This window comes from Bos javanicus, chromosome 28, assembly GCF_032452875.1.
Source record: "Bos javanicus breed banteng chromosome 28, ARS-OSU_banteng_1.0, whole genome shotgun sequence".
Taxonomy (NCBI): domain Eukaryota; kingdom Metazoa; phylum Chordata; class Mammalia; order Artiodactyla; family Bovidae; genus Bos; species Bos javanicus.
Window position 1 is genome coordinate 8,462,393 of NC_083895.1, and position 23,663 is coordinate 8,486,055.

At 48.3% G+C, this 23,663-nt stretch overlaps 1 protein-coding gene across 1 annotated transcript in view; it reads left to right on the forward strand.

The window, feature by feature from the left end:
* The first annotated feature begins 1,346 nt into the window (after window positions 1-1,346).
* The window catches only part of SLC35F3 (solute carrier family 35 member F3), a 152,050-nt gene continuing 129,733 nt past the window's right edge, over window positions 1,347-23,663 (forward strand). Inside the window, exon 1 of the mRNA XM_061404848.1 lies at window positions 1,347-3,092. Coding sequence (XP_061260832.1) covers window positions 3,017-3,092 — 76 coding nt within the window. The 5' untranslated portion in view covers window positions 1,347-3,016. The remainder of the gene's footprint in view (window positions 3,093-23,663) is intronic.

Consider the following 23,663-nt stretch of genomic DNA (forward strand, 5'->3'; position numbering starts at 1 on the left):
ATGTTGGGAAAGATTGAGGGCAGGAGGAGAAGGGGACGACAGAGGGTGAGATGGTTGGATGGCATGACCGACTCAATGGACATGAGTTTGGGTAAACTCCAGGAGTTGGTGTTGGACAGGGAGGCCTGGCGTGCTGCAGTCCATGGGGTCGCAAAGAGTTGGACACAACTGAGTGACTGAACTGAATTATATATTTGAATTACACTTAAGATTGCAATAAATAGAAAATATATACCTAAAAGGGCTTCCCAGGTGGCACTAGGGGTAAAGAGCTTGCTTGCCAGTACAGAAGACATAAGAGATGGTGGTTCAATCCCTGTGTCATGAAGGATCCCCTGGAGAAGGGCATGGGGCCCACTCCAGTATTTTTACCTGGAGAATCCCATGGACAGAGGAGCCTGGTGGGCTACCATCCATAGGATCACAAGGAGCTGGACACAAATGAAGCAACTTCGTGTGCACACATGCACAGATAACTAAAAAACCAGCTAGGCAGATACTTATTGGACATTTTGGTTGTGACCTGTGCAGCAAAATGAGTTTGGCAGTCCAGACAAGCATGAGCACAGTGAGCTCTCCTAAATCCACAGTCAAATGAAAGGAAATGGATTACAGATTACTGTGTCTCCTACCTCAACTGGAATAGTTACACGGAATTATTACATTTTACATTTTATAACATAAAAGAATAGCATAGCAGTTGTAGGTGTAGGCTTTTGATTTGTTCAGAGTTGCTCAAGGGAAAAAATGGAGACACTGATGTAGAGAGCGGATTTGTGGACACAGTGGGGAAATTGTGCGACAAATGGAGAATGTATCGACATAGATACAGAACCATATGTAAAATAGGTGGCTGGTGAGAATTTGCTCTCTAACACGGGGAGCCAAGCCTGATGCTCTATGATGACCTGGGGGAGGGGGGATGCAGGGAGGGGAGGGACGCTCAAGAGGGAGAGAATATGTATACAAAGGCTGATTCAAGTTGTTGTATGGCAGAAACCAACATAACATTGTAAAGCAATTTTCCTCCATTGAAAAATAAATAGAAAAATAAATAAATCCCTGCTCAGCTGGTTTCTGTATTACCTGGAACATTTAGTTCATTTCTCTTAGCCTCAGTTTCCCCATTTGTAAAACTAAGTAACAACAATTTTGCAGAGCTTTTGCAAGTAGAAAATGAAGTGATTTATGTAAAACACTTAGCACAGTACTTGATACATAGTGCTCGTAAAATGGGTAAGTTATGATGTGATGTTTATTTTATTTAGTTATTGTGTATATGGCAAAAGTTGACTGATGAAACAACACGTGGGAATATTATGCTGAAAGGTCTTCTTTAATAGATGAGATTTTTTTGGGTTTTTGGTTTGCTTTTTTTTGTGCTTAATTTTTACAAAGAAGGGAACGGTTTATTGACTTACTGTGGTGTCATCTCTAGGGTCCTGGGGACAAGGTCCGAGTAAGAGGCGCACAGTGCGAAGGCCACCACTAGAGGGCCTTTCCTTTGCTAGAGCAATGAGGAAGCGACCCAGGGAAGCCTGGCTTTTTGGAGACCCAGCAGTCATGCGGTTCTTTTCGGGAGTTCTAGAGAGCAAGCGAATAACAGGAACCCTACAAAAGCAACTGGTAGGAGCCACTTCCACCAGAGATCTGGGAGCATGCAGGTGGATGTCACCAGAGACACCTGGTAGGTTCCAGGCTAGGGACACCGGATTGCTGTAAGACCCCTCTCCACCTCTGCCATGCCACTGAATTACCCTTATGGAGGATAAAAATGACATCATAGAGTGGAACATCCACTTTGTGACAGGAAACCAGTAGAGTGGGAGGTAAGGGCTTAACAGTAACAACAAAACCCACCTGGAATCAGCACGGAGTCTTCAGATTCCCAGTGGAGACAGACCAAAACGGATGGCTGGGCCTGCGTGAATGAGATGCCCCTAAAGCCCTTAGAGTTCCTGGACGACACAAGTCCTGTGCATCCTTTCCACAAGGATGATGGCTTGGCACCTGTGATGATGCACCATCATGAGATAAACGTCCTGGGGACCGGGTAGTCACTCAGGGATCGCCCAGCCAGTGATGCAAGAGGTATGTCATTGCTTTTAATCAAGCCTCATTGGCCAGTAGCTTACAGGTGGGTCAGAGTAGGAGCGGTGAGACCAGGGCTTGCAGAGGCAAAAGCTGCAGCAGAAACCTAGGATCTGGGCCGAAATGAAGCTTGCCCTGCTTCCCAGGCAGTCGGACCTCTCAGGGCTGGGGCACCAGGGCAGGGGCAGAAGTCCCAAACCATTGTTTTCTTGTGGCAGCCTTGCTTCTCTGGACTTGGCATCGTCCTCAAAAGGAAAAAGAGCTGTCCAGGGGATCAGGCAGAATAACGTGCCCCCAGACTTCCAAAGAAGTTAATGCCAGCCTGGGAAAGCTTTGCTTTTTTCTGACTCCTCTCGTAAACCAATACTTCAGGATTTTGCGCAGGGAGGAGGCTAACTCCCCATCCGAAGTCAGTAGCTCCCAGTTTAAACTTGTGAACCTCTGAGGCTAAGTTCTCAGGGCCTCGCCTCCCGTGCGCTGGTCTCAGCAAAGGACAGGGGCTGCCGGGGAGCTGCGGGCCGACCCCCGCCCCGACCGGAGGCAACCCTCGGGGCCGAGCTCCGAGGGAGGAAGCGGGGCTGGGCGGGCGGCCCGGGGCGGGGGCGGAGCAGGTGAGCCCGCGGGGTGGGAGCGGGGAGTGCACTTGTACGTGACGTTGGAGTTTGCGGCAACCTCGGAGCGGGAGGCTGTGCGCGCGGGTGCGGAGTGGGTGAGCGGCCGGCGACGATGCGCTCCGCGGGGCGGCCGCCGCAGTGAGCCCTGCGCGGCGACGGGAGCCCGGCCGGCGGCCCCGGGAGGCAGGGCCGGGGCGGCCAGCAGCTCGCGCTCCTCCCCGGAGGAGGCCAACGGGCCCGCGAGGCGCGCTCCAGCCGGCCCCAGGATGTAGGCGATCGGCGGCGGCGCTCCTGCAGGCTGACGGCTCATCATGAAGAAGCACTCGGCCCGGGTGGCCCCGCTCAGCGCCTGCAACAGTCCGGTCCTGACCCTCACCAAAGTGGAAGGTAACGGACCGGGTCGGCGGGGCCTGGAGCGGGGATCCTCGCACCCTGTTACCTATGCCCCTGGGGCAGCGCCGCGCGCCTCCGGAGGTGGCGGCTCGGTCGCCCGGCTGCCACGAGAGGCTGCGGGGAGGGAGTCGCGGGCTGCCCACCCGGCTGCCTCCTGTCCCGCACTTCAGCTCCTTCGAGGCCTGTCCGGAGTCCCCTGGGTTGGGAGCGTCACCCCACCTCACCCCATCCCGCCCCCAGGCAGACCAGAGGCATAGCTCAGAGAAGGCTGGCTGCCGCAGGCGAGACATCCCGCCCAGCGCTCTGAGCCTTCCCCAGCCCACAAGCCAAGCGATGCCCCGCTCCGTGGCAGGGCCAGCAGGTGAGCGAAAAGCCACCAGCAGCCTGGAAAACGTTTCTTTCCCCCTACTCAGGGGATTTGAGGCAGAGACCCATAGCGGCTCCGGAGAGCAACCTTACTCACACCCAGCGGGCACTCGGCTGGAGTAAAGAGGACCTTGCCTTTTTATGGGGAAAGGAGGAAAAGCAGAGGGAGACAGCCTCAGCCCCCAACTCCTCCTCCCAGGAGGCCAAGGTGGACTGGCTGAGTCTCCTTAGGCCAGGTGAGGGCTGCGAAGGGACCGTCAGTGGGTTGAGGAAAGCAGACCCCTTGTTCTAGACTAAGGATCCCAGTGCGAACCTGGCTTCTGCTATTTCCCTGTGACTGGAGCTTGGAGCTGGGACGTCTATGTAATGGTTTCTGAGGATCCTGTATTCCCTCCCGAGCTCTTGTTTGTTACTAGGAGAGAGGGAATCTGAGAGGGAGAGGAGGCTGGCAGGGCACCTGCCAGTAGTCATCCTGGTACTATTGCCCCCATACTAGAGAGGAGGCCTCTGAGGCCCAGAAGGGTGGATGGACTTGTCCAAGATCTACAGTGGTAGGTGGAGAAGCAGGAATGGAATCTCAGCTGTTGGAACCAAAAGCCATGCTTTTCAGAACATCACTTTGCACTAACCTGCAACTCAACAATTTCTTATATTCTATATATTTCTTAATACTTAACTATTTCTCCTTTCCTACCTTTAGAAGATTGTTGGGATTTTTTGTTCGTTTGTTTTTTCCTGCACATGGCTGTCTCTCCCTTCCCCCATCCCAATATTAGGAAAGACTTGGTATGAGTGACCCACACCTGAATTTAGTGCATGTGCTACCTCTGGGGGGGGGGGGGAGTGTGGAGAGAACGCGTTAGTCGCGCAATCGTGTCCTACTCTTTTAGACCCAATGGCCTGTAGCCCGACAGACTCCTCTGTCCATAGGATTCTCCAGGCAAGAATACTGGAGTGGGTAGCCATTCACCATTGCATATTCAAGTCTTCCTGAGGATCTTGCCCAGAGGTATAAGTAAGTTGGGGAGGGGAAGAGTTGGATATTTGTGTCCCTTGGGGAAGCTGGAAGTGTCTTCTTGTTCGTGGGGTCTTCATAGGAAGTACCTCTGTCTTCACTGATGAAGTCAAATCGGTCGGCCCTGCTCTTTAGTTATAGGGTACCTCCCCCAGGCAGCCCCCAGCCCACCTTGGGCAGGACACCTCCCAGGGGGCACACAGAACCAGGCTGGGCATGAATGGCGAGGCCTCCAGAGCTGGGCACTGTGACCTCAGAGGTACTGCAGAGGGCAAGGGTGACTTGCCAGGCCCAGGCCCCCCTCCAGCCAGGCCTAGGGTTGGCCTCCAAGGAGTGAAAACAGGGATTCCCTCCCCCAAGTCCCTTAGGGCTGCCTCCAGGTGAGCCTTGAGTCTACTCTTCACATGGATCGCCTAGCAGAGCCCGGGTTTGCTTTCTTAATTAACATTTGCACATACATGTCTGTGGATAATGGGAAGTATATTAAACTAAGAATTGGGCAGCTCAGGGGATTAGGCTCCCCCCTTGCAGTGTATAAATCATAAACACTGAGCCTCAGTTTCCTCGATTGTGGAACAGAACTAACAATCTACCTCAGGGGACTTTGGGAAATGAATGCATTCAGGTCAGTAGGTAGGTAGGTAGGTGACAGTACCTGGCTGGCACATGCCTGGCACACAGTAGGTGCTTAATAAATGTCTGGCAATCCTCCAGTCACAGACTGTCTCACACCTTTGGTGAACCTTGTTGCTGCTCTCAAAAAGAGTACATGTGTGGGGTATCTAGATGTTTTTGGAAGTATCCGGAAGCATCTGCAGAGTTCCAGTGATACTAGAAGACTTCCAGTTGCCTTTTTGTATGGGATACCTGTGTGTGTGTCAGAAAAAGTCTGCAGGGCAGAGCTAATTAAACCTGCCCTGAGTATACCTAGACTCTCATGTAGCTCTTTCTGTCTGTCTGCTTCTCTTCCCTTGGTATTTGTGTTCAATTTGGCTTGGGGTCTATTTTTTGAAACCATTTGCATCTTGTGTGCTAGTTTTGGAAGTGTTGAATCATTTTGTTTTGCCTTGGATGCACAGGATAAGGTGGTCCCCCTACTGTGGCTGTCTCTGTGTGGATGGCAGACAGGCTCCAGTGATGGAAGGCAGTTAGCAAAGAATATTTATTAGCTTGTGTGGTATGTCTTCTAAGGGGAGGCAAGAAAGCCCCAGCATGTGGTACATATAAAACCAAAATAGAAAATACAACTCTTGGTGGAACTCAAGCACAGGATGGTGGACAAGATGACTTCATTTACTCAACAAATACCTCCTCTGATCCTGCTCGGTGTCCCTGGAAGTGCAAATAGGAGCAATGAAACTTCATTCTTTGAAGGAGGTGGTAAATTCTGGTTCAGAACTGAGGACAGAGAATTGCAGGGACACTGATAACTGGATAATCTGAGGAGGGGGAGGGGAAGGATTCCTGAGGAGGAGGAAGAGGCCTTCCTGAGGAGGAGGAGAAGGGGGAGGCTTTCCTGAGGAGGAGGAGGGGGAGGAGGAGGAGGAGAAGGGGGAGGCCTTCCTGAGGAGGAAGAGGAGGCCTTCCTGAGGAGGAGAAGGGGGAGGAGGAGGGGGAGGAGGAGGAGGCCTTGCTAAGGATGGGGAGGAGGCCTTCCTGAGGAGAATGGGGTGGAGGAGGGGGAGGAGGCCTTCCTGAAGAGGAGGAAGAGGCCTTCCTGGGGAGGAGGAGGAGGGGGAGGAGGTGGAGGCCTTCCTGAGGAGGAAGAAAAGAAGGAGAGGGAGGCCTTTCTGAGGAGGGGGAAGAGGCCTTCCTGAGGAGGAGGAGGAGGCCTTCCTGAGGAGGGGGAGGGGGAGGAGGAAGCCTTCCTGGGAAAGAGGATGAGGAGGAGGAGGTCTGCCTGAGGAGGAGGAGGAGGCCTTCCTGAGGGGGAGATTTTTCTGTGGAGGAAGCCTTCTGAGGTAGAATCCTTGCAATTGAAGTGAGAAAACCTGTCAGGCAGGGAGGGAGGGGAGGCTGGTTCAGGCAGAGGGAAGGGTAAGTGCACAGGTCCTGCCAGAAAGCGTGAGAAGGGGACTGCGCCTGGGCTCTGGGAGGAGTTGCGTCTTGAAAAGGGACTTCAGCCAGGTTGATGGCATCTCTCCTGTCTGACGGCACACCTTGTTTTTTTTCATCTTCCTTTCCTGGCGTTCCCCCTGGACCCAGACACTGGATATTGATCAGTAACACATCTTTACTTGGATCATCTGTATTCACAACCAACTAACTCATGTTCAATAAAATTGCATTCAGTAGGAATTAATGGCTGAGAACAGGACGATGAACTCCCCCAGGAGGCCGCCATGGCCTGTGGACTGGATTTGGGGCCCACCTCTCCTGCTGAAGCAAGTGACTTTGGCTTGATGATTAAAGCTCTCTGGGAATCAGTTCTTTCGAATGGAAATGAGGGTGATGATCTGTCTCCAGTAATAATGAGAGTAATAGTTTCCTGCTAATGAGTGTTATGATAGGTTGCAGTTACTTTGCTTGGGGAGATGGCTACATAATCTCTTTGCCTTCTAAAGGAAGGAAGCATTATTACTGCAATTTACAGACGAGGAAACTGAGGCATCCAGGATTCACTCATAGAAGCTGTGCAATGAGAAATCAAGGGTACTGTCAATTCCCTGGTAGTCCAGTGGTTAAGAATTCATGCTTCCACTGCAGAAGGCCTGGATTCAATCCCTGGTCAGGGAACTGAGATCTTGTAAGCTGCAGCATGGCCAATAAAAAATTTTAGATAAAATTCTATTAGAAAAAAAGGAAGAAGCAAGGGTGCCGGGCTACACAGGCATATTTGCCTAGCGCTTTGTAAGTGCTCAGTACCTATCTCCTCCCGTCACAGTGTGACTAGGAGGTCTGGACCACTGCTGTGGCTCCCAGGGCCCACTGCTGTTGCTATTACTACTGCCTCTGCTTCAGGGCGCTCAGCCTGTCTCAGCCTCCCCCAGCCTCGAGCTGGCTCCTTTGTTTATTCATTTATGACTGTGTTAGGTGTTTCTTGCAGACTGGGGCTTCTTGCTGTGGTGTGTTGCCCCAAGGCATGTGGGATCCTAGTTCTCCAACCAGGGATCGAACCCATGTCTCCTGCATTGGAAGGTGGATTCTTAACCTCTAGACCACGAGGGAAGTCCCTCTGTTTTTTGGTTTTTAAAAGATGGTTTCATTTATTTTACTTTTTGGCTGTGCTGAGTCTTTGTTGATTCTAAGGTTTTTTCCTAGTTGTGATACGCGGGCTTCTCTTTGCGGTGACTTTTCTGGTTGTGGAGCCTGGGCTTTAGGGCATGTGGCTTCAGTGGTTATGTCTCTTGGGCTCTGGAGCCCAGGCTTAATAGTTGTGGCGCACGGGCCTTGTTACTCCATGGCGTGTGTGATCTTCCCAGATCAGGGATCGAACCCGTGTCTCCCGCATTGGCAAGCTGATTTTTTATCACTGAGCCACCAGGGAAGCCACCTCCTTTGTTTTTATTAAAGGAATAAGACTGTTATTTGGGGACGTGCAGCCCTGAGGGTCAACCTTAGAAACCTCTTGTCTTGAGAAGTATACTGCCAAAGGATTCCCATGCCCAAAATGTCTCCTAGGTTGCATCGCTCTAGGCCTAAAACCTCAAGGACAAAAATCACTCCGGTATTGATCCAGTGTGTTACCTAATATGTGCAAGAGAAGGAACCAGATATTACTGGAGATGCTAAGAGGAGCCAGTTATAATTCTTGACCCAAACAAGTGAGAAATGTCACAAAGAAATATTGCATGTTGGAAGGTAATTTTTTTTTTTGGTCGGGCCCACTGCATGTGGGATCTTCGTTCCTCCACTGGGGATGGAGCCTGGGCCCTCTACATTGGAAGCAGAGAGCCTTAACCACTGGACTGCCAGGGAAATCCCTGGAGCTCACTTGCGGCTGGGACACGGATAGCCATTCTTGTCACTCTTACCCTTGCTTTGTCAAAATGACATGATCTAACAGGACACTATTTCCTGCTGAGCCTGATGTGGTCTCAGAACCCTTCTCATCACTGAACTCCAGGTGATGATTGTGTTTCCTTTCAAACTGGTCTTCTGGGAGCATGATCGCAGCATCACGGTAGAGGCCACGCCTCTGCCCTCTGGTGTCATCGTGTGCTATGCTTGGTTGCTCAGTTAGGTCCAACTCTTTGCGACCCCCATGGACTGTAGCCTGCCAGGCTCCTCTGTCCATGGGGATTCTCCAGGCAAGAATACTGGAGTGGGTTGCCATGCCCCTCCTCCAGGGAATCTTCCCAACCCAGGGTCTGAACCCAGGTCTCCTGCATTACAGACAGATTCTTTACTGTCTAAGCCACCAGGGAAGCCTAATAATACTAGAGTGGGTTGCCATTCCCTCCTACAGGGGATCTTCCCAACCCAGGGATCAAACCCAGGTCTCCTGCATTGCAGGCAGATTCTTTACCATATGAGCCACTAATGAAACCCTGGTGTCATAGGGGAAAGGTAAGAACATGGGCTTCCAGGCAGGGTAGCCCTGCAGACCAAGATGCAGAGTTAGGAGAGGGTAGCATTTGGCAGAGACCTGTGGGAGTCTGGTGGGGACAGAGCTTACATTATTTAAAGAAGTCAGGGGAAGAAGGTCCAAGGTCAAGGCTGGCCACAGGCAAACTTGGAGGGCCTCTCAAATTCTGGGCCTGGGAGAGTAGACTGAAACTAGTAGGAAGCGGGAGGTGTGGAAGAAGAGAAGGGAGACACTGTCTGAGTCTGGGATACATGGCTCTGATGTTCAGAATGAACCATGAAGGTGATTTCACCAATCACAATAAATATTTATAAAGGAATTAGAGTAGAATCAAAAACAGTCAAGTATATCACAGACAGAGTTGAAGTTGGAGGGCAGAAAGGGAGTCATCCAAGAGGACTCTAAAGATGAAGATGCTTTAAATTCCCCGGCAGTCCAGTGGTTAGGACCCTGCACTTCCACTTCAGAGGCACAGGTTCGATCCCTGGTCAGGGAACTACGATCCTGCAAGTTGAGTGACATGGCTCCCCCTAAAAAAGTTAAATAAAAATAAATGAAGATTAAGATGTCATTGGCAGTCACAGCTGGGGAGACAGGGGACGCGTCACATTTAGACAAGATGAGAGTGGGGCCTTGGCAGTGCCTTTGAGTGCAGGTGTTTGCGTGTAGGAGGCGAGAACCTGGGAGAAAGAGGTGGTGAAGGCCGAGTGACAAATCAGGTTGGAGATGGCACTGTGGGGATGAACAGGCTGGCCCAGAAGCCTGCTGGCCACAGACATTGGGAAGATGGAAGAGGCAGAACCCAGATCAAAGGGCGTCATGGAAATCCCAGGAAGAAAACCAAGAATGAGAAATTGTGCTGCAGTATCAGACAGGGCCAAAGGAAGCAGGTTTTGTTTTGTGTTTTGACCTCACTGTTCAGTTTGTGGAACTAAAACCCTCGCCCTTGACAGTGAGAACAGGGTCCTAACCTCTGGACCCCAGGACACAGTTTTATAGAAACAATTTTGCTGGTGCACAGACCAGATTGCAAGGGGTGAATGTTTGGCAAAGAAGAAGAAAAGCAGAGGCCAGTAAAGGTATTGGTCAGTAAGAGAGGTGAGGGGAGTTAGGTTCTCTTTAAGGGGAAGGGGAGAGATTTGGGGAGATCTGGTCAAAGTGTTAGTCATTCACTTGTGTCTAACTCTTTGCAATGCCATGGACTGACAATAACCTGTCAGGCTCCATTGTCCATGAAATTCTCGAGGCAAGAATACTGGAGTGGGTAGCCATTCCCTTCTGCAGGGCATCTTCCCAGGCCAGGGATCGAACCTACATCTCCTGGTTGGCAAGCAGATATGTTATCACTGAGTCACCTGGGAAGCCCTAGGGAGAGCTGATGTTTCTGTAAATTGGAGGAAGGAGTCTAGTGCCGGGGCAGCTCTGGAGTTGCCCCAGGAGAGTGTGATTGAGGCAGCAGAGACCGGAGGCAGAGGGGCTTGGGAGGACAGACCAGGCCAGAGAAGGGATGGTTAGCCTGGTAAGGAAGAGATGAGATCAAAGACCTCAGAAATGTCGGCTGCTGGGGAGGGAAGCCGAGGACGTGAGCTGATGACTTGGGTCTTCTCTGTAATGTACGAAGTGGCACCATCTGCCAGAAATGATGGATGGAGATGAAGGCTCGCAGAGGTGAGAAAGGGTTCGGAGGAACTGTGTGGGAGAGCCCAGGAGAGATATAACTCTTAAAAGCCTTTTTGGCAAGTGATCCATTCTCACTGGTTAAGACACCGTGTCACTGAAGGGGAGTGTGGAGGAAGAATGCCCTGTGGGCACAGGATGCTGGCATTTCATGTCCTGCTTCCCTACTAACTAATTTTCACCTCCTGGAAGCTGGGCTTCTCTTTTCTGAAAAGAAAGGGGATTAAAGTAGAGCTTCCATGGCTGTTTCAGCAGAAAGAGTTTATGAGTCTAGTAAGTAGCTTACTCATTAGCAGGGACTGGTTTATCTAATGAAATCTCTTTACTATCAGAGAGCTGATAGAGCTGATAGAGACTGAGGGAACAAGACCCAGGGCAAGTCAGAAATTTGAACTGTGTGTGTGTGTGTGTGTGTGTGCATGTGTCTTCATAGAGGAAGTAGTGCATGCATGCTCAGTCCCGTCTGACTGTTTTGTGACCCCATGGACTGTAGCCCGCCAGGCTCCTCTGTCATGGGATTCTCCAGGCAAAAACACTGGTGTGGGTTGTCATTTCCTCTTCCAGGGGATCTTTCTGACCCAGGGATCAAACCCAAGTCACTTGTGCCTCCTGAACTGGCGTGTGGATTCTTTACAACTGCACCATCTGGGAAGCCCCCTGTGTGTGTGCATGCATGTGTGTGTATATGTGTGCTTGTATGTGTGTGTGTGTTCTTGTGTGTTTGTGCATGCTTGTATTTATGTATATGTGTGTACATGTGTGCGTGTGTGTGTGTGTGTGTTTCAGGGGTGGGATTTGGCATCTGGGCAGGAAAAGGAAGAAAAGTTAAATGAGTACTTAAATTCTATGAATCTTCAGCAGCAGGAAAGCAATGGACTCCAGACAATAACCCCCCATGATGGGGGTACAGAAAGAGGTCTAGAAAGACCCCAAAGAGGAGCGTGCAAATTTCCAGCTTTGCCTGGAGCTGGCCTGGATGTTTCCGTATCAAAGCCTCTCTGCCTGGGATGCGCTCAGCCCATCACCCTCACCCCAGGCAGAGGGTGGAGCGAAGCCAGGGAGGACTTTTGATACCTTAAGCTGACCACACTTGGGTCCTTGAACAAGCACCCTCAGTCCTGCCTTAGAGATGGATGTTTTATGACTCTGCTGAGAACCAGATGTTCTAGAAGACAGTGCTTTGTGCATCAAGATGAGTTGTGTAACCACCTAGGCCACTAGTTAAAATATCACCCTGTTTCCCTGCTCCCCTTCGGAGGGGGTGACTCCATGTACCCCTTCTTTCCTGGGGGGCTGTGCTGCACACAGTTTGCCTTCCTATAACCCCCGTCTCCCTGTGAGGCACAACAGCCTGACTCCCACCACACAGACTTGAGAGAAGAGGAGTGTGTACATAAGTTGGTGTTTGTGTGCAGGTCCCAGCAGTGCAGGAATATCCCCCGATCTTTCTGGGGTGAGTGCCTGCTGTGAACAGAGGTATGATGTGCCTGGGCAGGCGGTGGAACCCTGGAGGCTAACAGGCCACGACTGGCAGGTGCGGGGATTAAAACTGATCCCTTCCAGCCCAGGTGTCTTCAGACCACAGATCCAAACAGGCCCTTGCTCCCCTCCCAAGGTGGCCTCTTCCCTCCCCCAAGGCACTAAGGGCATTATCTCAAGCTTACCCATATCCACTCACCTTCTCAGAAGTCATGTTTGCTTTGAGCTGTGAACATTCCAGAATTGTTTTAAACCCACTGCAAGAGGCAGTGTGGTTTGGATATTGGGAGTTACTTGGGGACCTCTAAGGATGTGAAGAGTGGGGCGGAAAGGCCAGTACTAGTGTCTGTTCTTGGAGGTGGTGATGATGGCCGGGGAGCAGGCCAGATTTGGGGCTGATTCAGACTAGCGCTGCAGCCAGGTGGAACTTCTAGTGAAGTTCCTTCTGCCAAGCGGCTCCACCCCCTTTTAAAAAGCAGCCTTCCTTCACCTCCCAATTCTGTATCCACACCAGGTAAATAATTTTGTGTTTTTAAAAACAACTTTGCAACTGCCATGTTGTCATCTATCTCTGCATGTTAATCTCCAGGAATTACAGCAACTAAGTCGCTTCAGTCGTGTCCGACTCTGCAACCCCTTAGACAGCAGCCCACCAGGCTCCTCCGCCCATGGGATTTTCCAGGCAAAAGTACTGGAGTGGGGTACTATTGCCTTCTCCAAATTACAGCAAATGCTTAAGCAATTCAGGGAAGTACCTGGTATTTCTAATGTAGTCATTCATGGCAGTTATTTTTTTCTTTTATTTTTTTAAATAAATCTTGTATTTTAGAGTTGTTGTTGTTTAGTTGCTAAGTCATGTCTGACTCTTGTGCAACCCTATGGACTATAGCCTGCCCGGCTCCTCTCTCCAGGGATTTTTCAGGCAAGAACACTGGAGTGGGTTGCCATTTCCTTCTCCAGGAGACCTTCCCAACCCAGGGATCAGACACATGTCTCCTGCATTGCAGATGGATTTTTTACCACTGAGCCACCAGAGATGCCCTATTTTAGAATAGTTTAGATTAGTTTAGATTTACAGAAAAGTTGCAGAGATAGTACAGAGTTCTTAAATACTTCACATCCAATTTCTTCTATTGTTAACATCTTCTATTAGTATGGTACATTTATCACAATTAATGAGCCAACATTGATGCATTATTATTAACAAAAATTCATATTTATTCATATTTCTTTGGTTCTTTGCTAATTGCTAAGTCACTTCAGTCGTGTCCGACTCTGTGTGACCCCATAGACGGCAGCCCACCAGGCTTCCCCGTCCCAGGGATTCTCCAGGCAAGAACACTGGAGTGGGTTGCCATTTCCTTCTCCAATGCATGAAAGTGAAAAGTGAAAGTGAAGCTGCTCAGTCGTGTCCGACCCTCAGCGACCCCATGGACTGCAGCCTTCCAGGCTCCTCCATCTATGGGATTTTCCAGGCAAGAGTACTGGAGTGGGGTGCCATTGCCTTCTCCGTCTTTGGTTCTTACCCACCATCTTTTTCTGTTCTAGGATGCTGTCTAGCATGCCATATCACATGCCTCTTCAGTCTTCTCTTGGTTACGATATGGCGGCATTTCTTCTAAGAGGTTATCACAATAAATACTCATCCACAGCTTGTCACCACTTCCTGCACAGTGACAGCTCTCGGTCTGTGCCTCACACCTTCACAAACACAGTGCACTCCCTGCTGTAACACCCTCAGGCCAGTCTGCTCAGGCTGCCATGACAAAGTACCACCGCCTGGATGACTTAATAGACTATTTTCTCACTGTTCTGCAGGCTGGAAGTCCAAGATCAGTTTCAGTTTTAGTTCAGTCGCTCAGTCGTGTCCGACTCTTTGCAACCCCATGGACCACAGCACACCAGGCCTCCCTGTCTATCACCAACTCCTGGAGTCTACCCAAACTCATGTCCATTGAGTCGGTCATACCATCCAACCATCTCATCCTCCATCGTCCCCTTCTCCTCCTGCCCTCAGTATTTCCCAGCAACAGGGTCTTTTCTAATGAGTCACCTCTTCGCACCAGGTGGCCAAAGTATTGCAGTTTCATCTTCAACATCAGTCCTTCCAATGAACACCCAGGACTGATCTCCTTTAGGATGGACTGGTTGGATCTCCTTGCAGTCCAAGGGACTCTCAAGAGTCTTCTCCAACACCACAGTTCAAAAGCATCAATTCTTCGGCACTCAGCTTTCTTTATAGTCCAACTCTCACATCCATACATGACCACTGAAAAAACCATAGCCTTGACTAGATGGACCTTTGTTGACAAAATAATGTCTCTGCTTTTATGCTGTCTAGGTTGGTGATAACTTTCCTTCCAAGGAGTAAGCGTCTTTTAATTTCATGGCTGCAATCACCAAGATCAAGTTGTATGAAAAGTTGGCTTCTGGTGGAGGTGCTCTTCCTGGCTTATAGACAGCCACTTCTTTGCTGTGTCCTCATGCAGCTCCTCTCTATGTCCACAGGAAGAGCTCCCTGCTGTCTCTCTTCCCATAAGGCCACCAACCCTATCAGATCAGGGTCCCACTCTATGACCTTAGAGGCTTCAACTGCAAATGCAGCCATTGGAGGTTACAGTCTTAATGTATAAATTGAAGGAGGACATAGCCATTCAGCTCACAAAAGTCTTCATTTCATGTTGGTGAACCCCAACCCAGAGTTCCATACACACTCAGGATGCTCCAAATGTAAAAAGAGAGTCTGTCCTTTTGAAAACTTAAAGCCCCTCTTTAGTGATTGGCAGATGTGACCAGGGTGGTCAGCACCAATCACTTCCAAAGGGAAGAATAAGGATGCTGTACATTCCTCTGGATGCTTTGGGGTCAGATGGATGCTTGGAACTGCATTCAGCCCCTCACTACTCTGTGACCTTGAGAGACTAACTGTGAGACCCTCAGCTGTCCCACAAAAGAAGAACAGTCATATTTTGCCAACATTAAGGCAAGTTTTGAAAAAAGCTGTGTAATCTCCTGGCAGAGAGCATATACGCTGTATGTTTAACTGTCACTTGGGGAATTCCCTGGGGGTCCAGTGGTTAGGACTTCATGTTTTCACTGCCAAGGGCCTTGGTTCAATTCCCTGGTTGGGGAACTAAGATCCTACAAGCAGTGCAATGGCAGGACCATGCAGTCTAAAAAAAATTAAAAAAAAAAAACAACAAAACTCGTCACTTGCCCTTTGCTTCCCCGTGCCCTCTTCTTCTCCCTTACTCAGGGGTTAGCTTTAATTATCTGTGGAGTCCATCTTTCCCGGGGCCCATTGCCAGACACAAGTGTGACTGAGCCTTCATCATGCATGAATAATGGGAATATTTTCTGACCCAAAGGCCAGGAATACAAACAGAAGTTTGACAAGTGCAGGTGGGCATCATCCATCAGGATATGTGACATCAGGATTGCTTTGGGGACACCCAGGGCCCGGGGTGGCCTTACACATATGGCAGCCTTTTCTTCCCTTCCCGCGAAACCATGTCTTAAATGAAACAGTCACACGTAAATTCACTGAGCAAGTATTTAATGAGCAGATGAGGTAAACAAAACCGAAACTGCATTTTGGGGAGATGGATTACACTTGCAAGCGGCCATAAACAAAAGCTTTCTTCCAAGCTCCTGATTTTATAAAAGCTGTTTCATTGGGTGACCAGGCCCTGAAAGGATATATGCGTCAGTGATCAGCAAATGGGGAAATCGCTCATCAAGCCCTCTTCCCTGGGCAATCCAGAAAAAGAAAAGGGTGGGGGCTCTGTTCCCAGAGCAGCCATCAATTGTGTCTTATGTGGGTCAATTTGGAGACATTGACCCATCTACAACGTGGATACCGTAAACCCCAACACTTGGATGGACAAGCTCCCCTAGGAAAGAGTGTGTGTCTGCCTTATGCCTCACAGCTAGCTAGCAGCAGCTAAGTCGCTTCAGTCGTGTCTGACTCTGTGCGATTCTCCAGGCAAGAACACTGGAGTGGGTTGCCATTTCCTTCTCCAATGCATGAAAGTGAAAAGTGAAAGTGAAGTCGCTCAGTCGTATCTGACTCCTAGCAACCCCGTGGACTGCAGCCTACCAGGCTCCTCCATCCATGGGATTTTCCAGGCAAGAGTACTGGAGTGGGGTGCCATTGCCTTCTGCTTATGCCTCACTGCTGCTAAGTCACTTCAGTCGTGTCCAACTCTGTGTGACCCCATAGACCACAGCCCACCAGGCTCCCCCATCCCTGGGATTCTCCAGGCAAGAACACTGGAGTGGGTTGCCATTTCCTTCTCCAATGCATGAAAGTGAAAAGTGAAAGTGAAGTCGCTCAGTCGTGTCCGACTCCTAGCAACCCCGTGGACTGCAGCTTACCAGGCTCCTCCATCCATGGGACTTTCCAGGCGAGAGTACTGGAGTGGAGTGCCATTGCCTTCTCCAATGCCTCACAGTACATTTCAATAAATTGGCTAAAACTTTAGTCCATCTAAGAGAAACAAAAACATATCTGTACAAAGACTTAAAGTAAGTCCCCAACATACAAACAAGTTCTGTTCTGAGAGTGCATTCTTAAGTCTGATTTCTGCCTAAGTCCAACAAAGTAAGCCCAGGTACCCAACTAACACAATCTGCTATGTTGTACTGTACTGTAATAGGCTTATAATACTTTTCACACAATACATAAAAACAAACAAAAAATAAAACATTTTAACTTTCCAGTGCAGTACCCTGAAAAGCACAGTAGTACAGTAGGACAGCTGGCATACAGGGTCTGGCATCAAGTGAACAGGCAAGAAGAGGTACTGCCTGGAGGAGGCAGTGGAGATGGGAGATGGTAGAGCTGAAAGATCATCAGCAATAGGAGACAGAGGGCAAGCTGCAATGTCTCTCCCTCCTGGCACTGATGGAATGCACGTTCACATCTTTGAAAGTTTACAACTTGCCGGTTCATGTGTAGGGGACTTAGTGTATATATGAGTGTTCATAGCAGCGTTATTCACAGTAGCCAAAGAACGAGAAACTGTACCCTTGTCCATCAACTGATAACTGGATAAGCAAAATTTAGACTAGCCATTTGCCCTACTATCCAGTTATAAAAAGAATGAACTCCTGACGCATGCCGTGAGTGCCATGGAGGAACCTCAAATACATTATGCTGAGTAAAAAGTCAGATGCAAAAGTCGAGAAATTTCTATGAAAAAACCAGAGTAGGCAAATCTGTAGTGATAGAAGATTTGTGGTTGCCTGGGATGGGGGCAGGGGGCTGGGGAGGGACTTCAGAGCACTCATGAGGACCCATTTTGAGATCATGGAAGTGTTCTAAGACTGGATGGGGTGATAGATTCACGATTCTGTAGATTTACTAAGAATTGTGAATTGCACTTCTGAAACAAGTGAATTTTGCAGTTAGGAAAATTAGCCCTCAAAAAAAAACTTTGAAAAATTAACCGTGTAGGTCTTACTGATGGAGGTGTCATGGGGCAGTCTCTTCTCCTGTTCTCTTCAGGATGATAACCCCTCCACTTCCAGGAGCCTGGGACCAGGCCAGCCCGTGGATTATCCTTGAGTCCAGCTCTGAGTCCCTTCTCCTTAAGACAGTGACTCTTGCACTTTGTAAGTGCAGAACTTCCTGCCTACTTCTTCAGAGAAAGAGTCAACAAGGGTCTGCTTTTTCTGCTGCTGCTGCTGCTGCTAAGTCGCTTCAGTTGTGTCCGACTCTGTGCGACCCCATAGACGGCAGCCCACCAGGCTCCTCGGTCCCTGGGATTCTCCAGGCAAGAACACTGGAGTGGGTTGCCATTTCCTTCTCCAATGCATGAAAGTGAAAAGTGAAAGTGAAGTCACTCAGTCGTGTCCGACTCTTAGCGACCCCATGGACTGCAGCCTACCAGGCTCCTCCATCCATGGGATTTCCCAGTACTGGAGTGGGGTGCCATTGCCTTCTCCGCTGCTTTTTCTAGGGGACCTCAAAAAAGAAATATTTGTGTTCTGTCTTTCTCTTTTTTGGCTGTGCCTGGTCTTTGTTACAGCACGTGGACATTTCTCTAGTTGTAGAACACAAACTCTAGAGCCCGCGGGCTCAGTAGTTGTCAAGCAGAAGGCCAGTGGGATCTTAGTTCCCTGACCAGGGATTGAACCCACATCCCCTGCATTGGAAGGTGGGGTCTTAACCACTGGACCACTAGAGAAGTCACCATTTGTGTTCTCTCAGAGGCTTGGAAGAGCCAGTTTATGGGAATTTGAATTTGAAGTGAGTGATTTTCCAATTATTCTTGCTTTCTTGTTGGAGAAATGACTTTCACTAACTAAACCTAAAAGGCCCTCAATTCATAATTTTCTCAGCAAAAAAACAATGGACACCTCATGGGACAGAGGACTTGCCTGGGTCCCAGAATGAGTTAGCCACTAAACCAGACCTCCAAGAGTTTCCTCCTGCTAGGTAGGGACACAGCCTCTAGTTACTGCTTGACTGAAGAGTACAAATTTTTCTAGATCCCTTGTAAGAGAGAAGTATCAGATGTGATTTTGCAGGTAGGACTAATGTCTGGTTCCAGCAAATTGCATGACACTGAACACTGGCTCAAACAGTAAAGAGTCCACCTGCAGTGCAGGAGACCTGGGTTCAATCCCTGGGTCGAGAAGATGCCCGGGAGAAGGGACTGGCAACCCACTCTGTTAATTGATTATAATATATAATATTGTAATAATTATTGGCTTTCCCAGGTGATGTTAGTGGTAAAGAACCTACCTATCAATGCAGGAGACTGAAGAGACATGGGTTCGACCCCTGGGTTGGGGAGACCCCTGGAGGAGGGCATGGCAACCCGCTCCAGGATTCTTACCTAGAGAATCCCATGGACAGAGGAGCCTGAAAGGCTACAGTTCGTAGCATCACAAAGAGTCAGACACAACTGAAGCAACTTAGCATGGATGAACACAGCTCAGGATGGAAGTTTACACACAGGTATGGTTATATCTTAGCATGCCGTGGAGTATGCGTTGTGTGTAAGAGAACACTCTTCCTACACACACACATGCCTTTCTCCAAAATGCTCAGTGGAAGCAGCTCCAGTGACAGTAATTGGGAAACGCCCACCTGTCCCTCAGCTGCTTCAAGTGAATCAAGTGCTGTGAACAGGACGTGTAGAGACAACACAGCCAAAGGGAGATGCACGATGCCACAATGACCACATCTGTCAGTACAACCATGGGGTCAAAGTACATCATCTCCTTTGCACTGAGCCCAGAACCCTTGGCTCAAATGCAAGGTTAGGATGGCCAATTCAAGATCATAAATAGAGGGCTTGTTAGTGGGAAGGGGGTGTTGGCGAGTAAGGGTGACCTAAAGAGCATTTTAGTTGTGTCATCGTGGTCACAGGAGCTGAGACAGGATGCAGCATGAGGCTCATTCAGCCCTGATGACTTTGAGACACTCTGTAGTGCCTCTTTCAGGGGTGATAAGGAGTGACCAGAAACACTTGGTTACTTGTGTTGCTGTGACCGAGAAGTCACTGGTACAGAGGAGTCACTTGTAATTTAGGAGGGGAGAGAAAATACACCAGAATTTCTTGCACAGGAGTATACAAGAGGATTTTGAAAGGGGAAATTGGCCCCCTCGGTGTCATTCTTCCTTTCTGAAATCTAGCATCAGTTGGACAGCTGCTGAAAATAACCTTAAGAACGGTAGCATGGGATGGGATGTGTTTGCTGCCTTTCAAATACGGGAGAATAAACACGTCTGCTAACCAAATTCATTGTGTCATTCTATCTTTATTCTTTAATTTTATCTGTTTGTTATGGACACTGGGGCATGTATAATGTATGTTTACTTCCTAGAAAAAGTAAATTCCAAAATCTGAATTTGCAAAAGTCTCTTCTGCTAGCCTGGCAACTTCTTCTGCCAGGGCAAGATTGGGCATTGCAGTGGCGCAAGGCAGTGGGGGATTTCAGAGCTCACCATCTTCCTCACCACTCTTGGGATGGACCAGGTCCTGATCCTGATCTTTGCTTCTCTTGTTCTTCATCCTTTCTATCCTGCAAGACCCAAGCCAAGCTTCTGCCTCCTCTGATCTTTCTGGGATCACAGCCACACTAGTGTCGCCCTCTTCAGAGTTTGCCTTACAGTCAAAATTTCTCCATTTGTAATTGTTCTGTAATTCTTTCATAGATCTGTTTTGTCACTCCCAGATAGACTGTAAGTTCCTGAAGAGCAGGATGCAATCATGTTTTATATTTATTTATTGACCACCAAAGTTCTTGGCACAGGGCGGATGCTTCATGGTAACTTCCTAGCAGATTGAAATGCTCCTAGGATGTGTTGTAGTATATGCAGCCTTGTGAGATTTAGAAATACGTGCTCTTATGCATCCGGTTAGATGACTTCTGGCCAAAAATACAGTATAATCCCAGTTTTGCTGGGTGTGAATGTGTGTGTGATGTGCAAAGATACAAATTTTGCTGGGGAAAATGCAGCAAAATGTCCAGTGATATCTCTAGGTACTAAGATTCAAATATGCAGTGCATTGTTTTTATTTATGCTATGAAATACTTTTGTAATGATTCTGTAAAGAATATTTTTAGTTTACATGAGGTAGGTCTGGTTTAAAAGAAGTATTAGGAATGAGTGAGGTAATGAAATTGGTAAGTGATTTATCACTATATGAGACTCCGGGCCATGAAATGGAAATTTTGCAATGGCTTTGAATACCTCTAATTCTTTATGGTCTATTCCAGTGTTTCCAAAAGTGTGTTCTAGGGGACCCCAGTCCTACCACAGGTATTATGTTGAAATAATATGGGAAGCACACGTTCTCCAGCTGCCTTTTGGAAATCCACTACATCTATTAGTCCTGTAGCAAAAGAATCTGTTTCCCAAACTTCTGATCATGGGATCCTTCTTTCTGATAATACCGTACCTGTTAATTGCATTATAGTTAGGGAAACATAGTTCTATCTTATTTTTTAATAATAGAGTGTAGAATGTCTTTATTTTGCTTGTGTATTATCAATATGCCCTGGTCAAATGAGCCAGAGAGGGTAAAAAGTTGGATATAATTTCTTTAATCCAAATATATAAAGACATTTAAATAGTACAGTTTTTTAAAAGAGATATTTAATTTTACATTTTTTATGAGCTCAATTTGTTTTGTTTGTTTGGCTGTCTTGTTTTGTTTTTTCCCTTGCGGCCTGTGGAATCTTTCACATCCGGGGATTGAACCTGCATCCTCTCCATTGGAAGGCAGAATCTTAACCACTGGACCACCAGGGAAGTCCTAACAGTACAATGTTACATGATTTGGTGATTTTTCCTTCATTGTAACACCGCGTAGCATCAGCCATCACTTCATTCTTTAAGTTTTCAAACTTAATTGGCCATAATGCAAAACTGGATGAGAAAACATGTTAGGAGCCTGAATTTTTTTTTCAGCCTCCTCTAGGTTCTATTCTTAAATGGCCAGTTAATACTGTGAAACTGCATTTCCTTTCTATGTGGACTTTTTTCTTTTCATCTCCATAATTATCTTCTTGGTATGAGTTTCTGATAGTTGATGCTGGTGGTCAAGGAATCTCCCAGCCCTAACACTGCTTGAACACTCAGCAGTGACGGGTTGCAGAGGCTCACCCCAAATGTCAGGGAGTTAGTGTATACACTGAAACATGTGTGTTTCTATCTGAAAATGGAAGTTGTGGGGATTTACTGGGAACAAAGACACGATGTCCTGGTGGAAGGGTATTAGGCAGAAGGAGAGGGATCTTCCTTGCTTCTGCCCCTTGTGCTTCTCCCCTCTCTGCAGCCCATGCCAGAAACACACAACTTGTTGGAAGCTCAGAGGTGGTCAGCATGTGGTTTTCCAAGTTCTTTCTGACTCAGATGTATACATACATGAAAAGGAAGAGGAGGAGGGAGAATAAATATTAATAAAGCAGGTACAGAAGCACAATATGTTTACTAGATGGTGTCAAGAATTTGGGGTCAGTAAAGGAAATTATCTCTCCTTGCAGCTACAAAGTCTTTGGATTACCCTTGGCTAAAAGCGATATAACCGAGGACTTCCGTGGCAATCCAGTGATTGGGACTCTGTGCTTTCACTGCTGAGGGCCTGGATTTGATCCCTGGCCAGGAAATTAAGATCCCACAGGCTGTATGGTGTGGCCAAAAAACACAAAAGAGAGATACAGCCAGACTTGGCAATTAATGCTAGGATTAGCTAACACCTATATAATAGGCTGGAGTTTCCCAGGTGACTCAGTGGTAAGGAATCTGCCTGCCAATAAAGGAGACTAGGGTTCTATCCCTGGGTCAGGAAGATCCCCTGGAGAAGGAAGTGGCAGCCCACTCCAGTATTCTTGCCTGGGAAATCCCATGGACAGAGGAGCCTGGCAGGCTACAGTCCATGGGGGTCGCAGAGAGTCGGACGTGACTTAGCAACTAAATAATAACAACATATAATAGGCTACCTTGAATCAGGATTTTGCCTCATAGAATTATTATATTTCTGGGACTTTCCCTTGGTCCAGTGGCTAAGACATCACACTCCCAATTCAGGGACCTGGGTTCGATCCTTGCTGCTGCATCTAGAGATCTCACATGCTGTGCTTAAAGTTACCAAGATCTTGAGTGCCACAACTAGGATCTGGCATGGCCAAATAAGTCAATAAGTATTTTTAAAAGAATTATTATATTTCAGGCAGTGTAATATACAAAACTTGGTTTCATAGTATTAGAGCTATTGAAATTGCAATTAAGTTTAAACAACTTCCATAGAGTATCACTTGACCCCAATATACTCTGTACCCATCTCCTGGACCACTGTGGGGTCTGCCCTCTTTCGGCTGAGTGCCTGGCTGGTCATATAAAAGGCAAGTAGGCCATCTCTTGGAAATTCGCCCCCATCCATGGTCACACCTTACACAAGTTACAGTTCTGTTTAAATTTCCAGCTGACTGACCTGCACACAATCATGAATGGAAACCAAACAGTGGGAGAGAATGCCTTTACCACTTTCTCACTGCTGCACAGCCACGCTCTGAGCTGCAGCCTGGCTTCCAGAAGTCACACGGTCCTCCAGCAGATCGTCGGAGAGCTTTCAGAGCACCAGCTGCCAGAGGCTGTGGTTTTTAAGTAACACTTCACAGTGGGACTGACGGCCATCAGCTAGGAGTCCGTAAGAGCAAATAGAGGAGTAAGAGTGTTGTTGTTCAGTCCCTCCTGTGGTATCTCTTTGCGACCCATGGACTGTAGCACGCCAGGCTTCCCTGTCCTTCACCATCTCCCAGAGTTTGCTCAAACTCATGTCCATTGAGTCAGTGATGCCATCCAACCATCTCATCCTCTGCCGTCCCCTTCTCTTGCCCTCAGTCTTCCCTAGCATCAGGGTCTTTTCCAATGAGTGACAGATATATATTTCTTTTTTTTTTTTTTTTGCCACACCCCACAGTCATGTGGGATCTTAGTTCCTCACCGGGGATCTAAGCCACACCCCCTACATTGGAAGGG